Source organism: Terrapene carolina, unplaced genomic scaffold (assembly GCF_002925995.2).
Source record: "Terrapene carolina triunguis isolate 2854851 unplaced genomic scaffold, T_m_triunguis-2.0 Scaffold627, whole genome shotgun sequence".
NCBI lineage: Eukaryota > Metazoa > Chordata > Testudines > Emydidae > Terrapene > Terrapene triunguis.
Genome location: NW_020664978.1, coordinates 835,561 through 838,737, shown reverse-complemented (window position 1 = coordinate 838,737; position 3,177 = coordinate 835,561). Strand labels below are relative to the sequence as shown.

Sequence of the window (3,177 nt, the reverse complement as noted above, 5' to 3'; positions counted from 1 at the left end):
AGACAGAGCTGATTAGGCTCCATAGTCTTTTGTTTTGTTAAGTGACCGCTGCAGCTGAAATCACTGATAATCCGGTCTAAGTGGAAGAGACGGCCCAGTCTGCACTAGCAGCGAGATTCCCCCACTGAGAGCTCAGCTGAAATCACTGAGAGCTGGGTGGAACCTCAAGAGACATGCGAACAAATATGGGTGAGGCATCATACTTTCTATTTAAGCAAGAAATACCACACACTACAAACTGGAGGCCAATGTTAAGTGCATTGTCACTTGTTCATCCTGAAGTTGAACACTGGTTCCGAACAAGACCAGCAAATGCTCACTATCTTTCTGCAAGAAACTCAACTGACTGGCTAGAACAGGGGTCTGTGCCTGTCTTCATTTATTCAACCTTTCAGAAGTGCTGTGCCAAGTCTTCATTTATTCACTCTAATTTAAGGTTTCACGTGCCAGTCATACATTTTAACATTTTTAGAAGGTCTCTTTCTAGAAGTCTATAATATATAACTAAACTATTGTTGTATGTAAAGTAAATAAGGATTTTAAAATGTTTAAGAAGCTTCATTTAAAATTAAATTAAAATGCAGAGCCCCCCGGACCGGTGGCCAGGACCCAGGCAGTGTGAGTGCCACTGAAAATCAGCTCGTGTGCCGCCTTTGGCACGCGTGCCATAGGTTGCCTACCCCTGGACTATAACCTATGGAATATATTCAAGTTGCAGTGCAGGGATGTCTAGGTTGGATATTAGGAAATACTATTTCACTCGGAGGGTGGTGAAGCACTGGAATGGGTTACCTAGGGAGGTGGTGGAATCTCCTTCCTTAGAGGTTTTTAAGGTCAGGCTTGACAAAGCCCTGGCTGGGATGATTTAGTTGGGGTTGGTCCTGCTTTGAGCAGGAGATTGGACTAGATACCTCCTTAGATCCCTTCCAACCCTGATCTTCTAAGATTCTATCACTATTTCTAAAAGAACTTTTGGCAACTACAAACTCACCATCTCTGCTATGGATCTGGACCTCAGTAATTGAACTCAAGTCTGTCTGTAGATTGCTCTTTCAACCAACTCTCTCTCTCTCTCTCTTCTTTTTTAATCAATTTTAGTTTAGTTAATAAGAATTGGCTATAGCGTGTATTTTGGGTAAGTTATCATTTGACCTGGGTGTGTGGCTGATCCTTTGGGACTGGGAGAACCTTTTCTTTTTATATGATGAGATTTTCAGAATTTACCATCATATGTTTGACGTGTGTGTCTGGATGGAGGCCTGAGGCTGGGCACTTTAAGGGAACTGCGTTGTTTGGACTTCTGAGTAACCAGGGAGGTAACACAGAGGCTGTTTGGGGCTGGTTGGTAACTCTAAGTATTGGAATATCCATCAGCGTTTAGGGTTTGTCTGCCCCGTTCTGTTTGCAGTTCACCCTGATTGAGTGACCTCAGCTGGCTCCCACAGGCACCGGTGTCACAGCCGGGCCCCCGCCTGGCCTGGCACAGCCCGGCCCCACTCATGGCCGGGACCCATCTACTTGCTTCTAGCCCGGAGCCCAGGAAACGCCCAAGCACCATTAGAAAAATAACAGGCCTTTATTGGGAGTGTGGGGCAGTGTCCCGCAGAGCCCGCCACAGGGCAGGGGCCAGGCCCTGCCGGCATATGCTCCAGCCAGGTGCCAGTGGAACCTTGCCCTCCGTGCCCAGCCCAGCTGGTGCAGAGACAGTGGCAGACACACTCTGGCTTGGCAGGAGAACATAAGAATGGCCCCACTGGGTCCGGCCAAAGGTCCATCTAGCCCAGTATCCTGTCTGCCGACCGTGCCCAGATTCTCAGTGGACAGAGTCTCAGTCACGTGGAGCCCATGGGTGGAGAGAGCTCCCCAGCCTCACTCTTTGCACCCATCAGTACCTGCCCGCTCCCAGGCAGGGCAGACGCCTGTGGTGGGCAGTGCCCATTGGGCTCCTGCAGTTGGCACTCTTGGATGGCGCGGTGCAGGCTGTTGCTGATCCACAGGGAGTGCTTCTTCAGGCTGCTCTTCTGCTCCCTGCCAGCAGCAGTGCCAGCCAGCGCCAGGAGGAAGGTGGGCAGCTGGGAGGGCAGTGTGAAGATGGGCACGGAGCGGAAGAGCTCCGGGATGTCGGACGGCTGGAGGAGATCCTCAAAGCAGGCAACCAGGTACCGGCCCCCAGCCTTGCCAGCCAGGAAATCGGGGAGGATGCAGTTGAGGGAGGCTGAGAAGGCGCTGCACGGATCATCCCGGGGCAGCAGTTCCCCCGGCTTCCAGAGCAGCCACTCCGTGCACCTGGCCACGGCGCCCCTGGAGAACAGCAGGACCACTGTACCGCCCTCCTGTAGGACCCGCAGCCGCTGGGCATGGAACCACTGCATGGGGCCGATGGCACAGAGCTCGGCCCGGCTCCACAGCTCCACTGACACGGCCAGCTGCAGCCGTGTCAGGGCGCAGGCCAGGGTGCTCACCAGCCGCTCAAAGCCGGCGTGGTCGGGCGAGTAGAGGATCAGGGCGCACCGGCCCCGCAGCACGCCTGCAGGGACAGAGAGGGCTGTTAGGGCTAGACAGGCTGCGTACGGCCCAGCAGCCCAGTCGCCACCCCCTGCCTGGCCCCATGCTCTGGCAGCTCTGCCTGGCAGGGACAGAGCCCTGGGCGCAGGGTCGTGGGGCCCTGCCCCCACCCCAGGCCCAGGTGTGAGGGCCTGCGTTCCCAGCTGCAGCACCCCAGCCTGGAGAGCTGCGCCGGGGCTCCTGCTCCTCCTCGCCCTCCTGGCCCTGGCCCCCAGGCGCCCTGAGGCTCCGCACCCCACACAGACCTGCCACAGGGCGCCCTCTCCCCAAGCACTCACCCCCAGGGCTATAATCCTCCTTCAGCATCTTCAGCCACCCTGGAAGATGAAAGGGGAGCCATGGTGAGTTAGCGGGTCGGGCCCTGCTCCCGCACCCACCCCGGCAGAGCCAGGCCCTCAGAATCTAGGGTGCAGGGCAGAAATAGGTGGAGCACACCCCAGCTCTGTCTAAGGTACGTGTTAGATCGGGGGGGACACACTCTCCTCACAGTCAGTGCTGCCCCAATGCCCCGGTGTGCTGCTGGGAGCCCTGTGCTCTCAATAGGGGGCGCTCTCCCCAGCAGTCAGTGCTGGCTCCAGTGGGGCACTAGGGGGCGCTGTGCTCTCGGGAGGG

The 3,177-nt window shown here is 56.1% G+C and overlaps 1 protein-coding gene across 1 annotated transcript in view; it reads right to left on the bottom strand.

Annotated features, from left to right (window-relative positions):
- Positions 1-1,346: 1,346 nt before the first annotated feature.
- The window catches only part of IL17RC (interleukin 17 receptor C), a 10,769-nt gene continuing 8,938 nt past the window's right edge, over positions 1,347-3,177 (bottom strand). Inside the window, exons 16-17 of the mRNA XM_029913383.1 lie at positions 2,844-2,882; positions 1,347-2,527 (exon numbers count right to left, since the gene is read on the bottom strand). Of these exons, the coding sequence (XP_029769243.1) occupies positions 1,833-2,527; positions 2,844-2,882 (734 nt within the window). The 3' untranslated portion in view covers positions 1,347-1,832. The remainder of the gene's footprint in view (positions 2,528-2,843; positions 2,883-3,177) is intronic.